At 51.4% G+C, this 2,050-nt stretch overlaps 1 protein-coding gene across 1 annotated transcript; it reads right to left on the reverse strand.

The window, feature by feature from the left end:
* Positions 1–1,320: 1,320 nt before the first annotated feature.
* On the reverse strand, positions 1,321–1,779 carry LOC146193320 (uncharacterized). The gene has a single exon (XM_084600516.1). It carries the CDS (start codon positions 1,777–1,779, stop codon positions 1,321–1,323), a length of 459 nt encoding a protein of 152 aa, XP_084456642.1.
* Between the last annotated feature and the right edge of the window lie 271 nt (positions 1,780–2,050).

Below are 2,050 nucleotides of genomic sequence, written 5' to 3' on the forward strand. Positions count from 1 at the left end.
TTTAGGTGATCTGCCCTGTCTAGACCAGTTACTAAGATATCGTCAAAGTACACAGTGACGTGCCGCATGCTTTGTAACAAATTTTCCATTTCTCTCTAGAAAATGGCTGGCGCTGAAGCTACTCCGTAAGGCAGTCTAGTGTATTGAAAAAGGCCCTGAGGTGTGTTGATTGTCACAAGCCTCTGTGAGTCGATATGAAGCTCTACCTGCTGGTAAGCATCTTTCAAATCTAGCCTTGAGAACTGTTGGCCTCCTGAAAGCTTCGCCCACAGGCCTTCGACTCTCGGCACGGGATACTTTTCCAGCACTGTTGCAGAATTGATTGTTACTTTGAAATCGCCACATATGCGCACGCGGCCGTCTTGCTTGCGCACAGGAACAATAGGGGCTGCCCAATCTGACGTCCTGACGGGCGTTGAGACCCTCTCGTTGCAAACTCTGCTGCGACTTTTCTTGAAGCGCGAAAGGAATTGTCCGGGGCTTGAAAAACTTGGGGACTGCATCTGCCTTGACAACAATGTTCGCTTTCACACCTTTCATTGTTCCAAGTCCCTCTGAAAATACACCTTTGCATATAGCGAGGAGCTTATCAATATTTGTAAGGTATTCCACAGCTCTGACGTCATTGAAGTCAAGTTGTAGCGCACTGATCCAATTTCTCCCGAGAAGAGTCGGACAGTGATCAGGAGCTATAAACAATGGCAATGTAGCCTCTCTCCGTCCCAATTGGACTGGCGCGATGACCTTGCCCCTAACGGGCGTAAGTCTTCCGCAGTAGCTTTTCAGTATCACGTCTGAAGGATCTACTGGGAGATCGGGAAATCGCTCTTGAAATGCAGTTTCACCCATTACGGAAACGCTGGCCCCCGTGTCCAGCTCCATTCGGAGAGACCTGCTTGCAACTTGTAAAACTGCAATGAAGGATGGAATTGTTTGCTCGCCGTTCATTTGCCACGTCTCGTAGACCTGCGGATTGGGGGCAGAAACATTCTCATTGCTTCCAAGACTATACACGGGCTGCTTTTGTTGCCTTTGCTTGCTGTACTTATTCCACACGTTCTTCGGCGTCGCGTCTTTAGTTTTCGCAGAGCGGCATACTCTTGCTAAATTCCCTATCTTGCTGCAAGCGTTGCACCTGGATTTGGCATGTTGGCATGCTGTCGCGTAGTGTGGCTCTCCAAAGCGATAGCAGCTTACTGTCTGTTTCATCGCTCGCATTGCAGTGTGAACTGATTGAGCTTCGGCCCTCTCCTGCGCTTGCATCAGCATGCTTGAGTCAGTTTTGGCGGTCTTCATCGCAACAAGAATTTGTACTGCTGACTAGAACGTCAGGTTTGGCTCTTCAAGCAATCGCCGCTGCATTGGCGCATCGTTAATGCCGCAAACGAGTTTGTCCCGCAGCATGTCAGAAAGGAAGGTGCCGTACTCACAGTTCGCCGACAGCCTTTTTAGTGATGCCGTGTAGTCGTTGACGGACTCATCTGGCTGGCGTTGGCGACTGTTCAACTTGAAGCGGCACACCACCACTGAAGGCTTTGGAATGAAGTGGCTGGAGAGTACGCTGAATATCTCGTCGATGGAGACTTGGTCGGGCGTCTTGGGCATCACTAGGCTCCGCAGCAAGGAGTATGTGAGTGGTCCGCAGCACGTGAGGAACACAGACCTTTGTTTTTCCCCGGGAACGCTGTTGGCGTCGAAAAACAGCTTCACAAGCTCCGGGTACCAGATCCAGGCTGCTCCTTCCCCATGAAACGGCTCCAAAACTCCGTAGGTAGGCATGGTTGCAGAAATTGTAATGCAATGCTTTAGGTTTTACCTCGTCGCCAGAATTGTTATGGGGTTGTTAGGGGCCGAGCCCGAAGACGTCTATGCCCGGGTCACCAACGTGCCCTGAGAAGGGCGCGGGATGAGGCGCCCAGACAGGAGACTGTACACATTGCTAGCGGGAGACAAACTGGCCCTCCTCGCTGTACGCGGGGAGAGCGTTTATTAACTCTTTCCCTTCCCGCTTCTTCCCCCACGCAGACCGGTTCGGCTGCCGTAGAGAAGA

This window comes from Amblyomma maculatum, chromosome 4 (assembly GCF_055883805.1).
Source record: "Amblyomma maculatum isolate TAMU_Amacu chromosome 4, ASM5588380v1, whole genome shotgun sequence".
NCBI lineage: Eukaryota > Metazoa > Arthropoda > Arachnida > Ixodida > Ixodidae > Amblyomma > Amblyomma maculatum.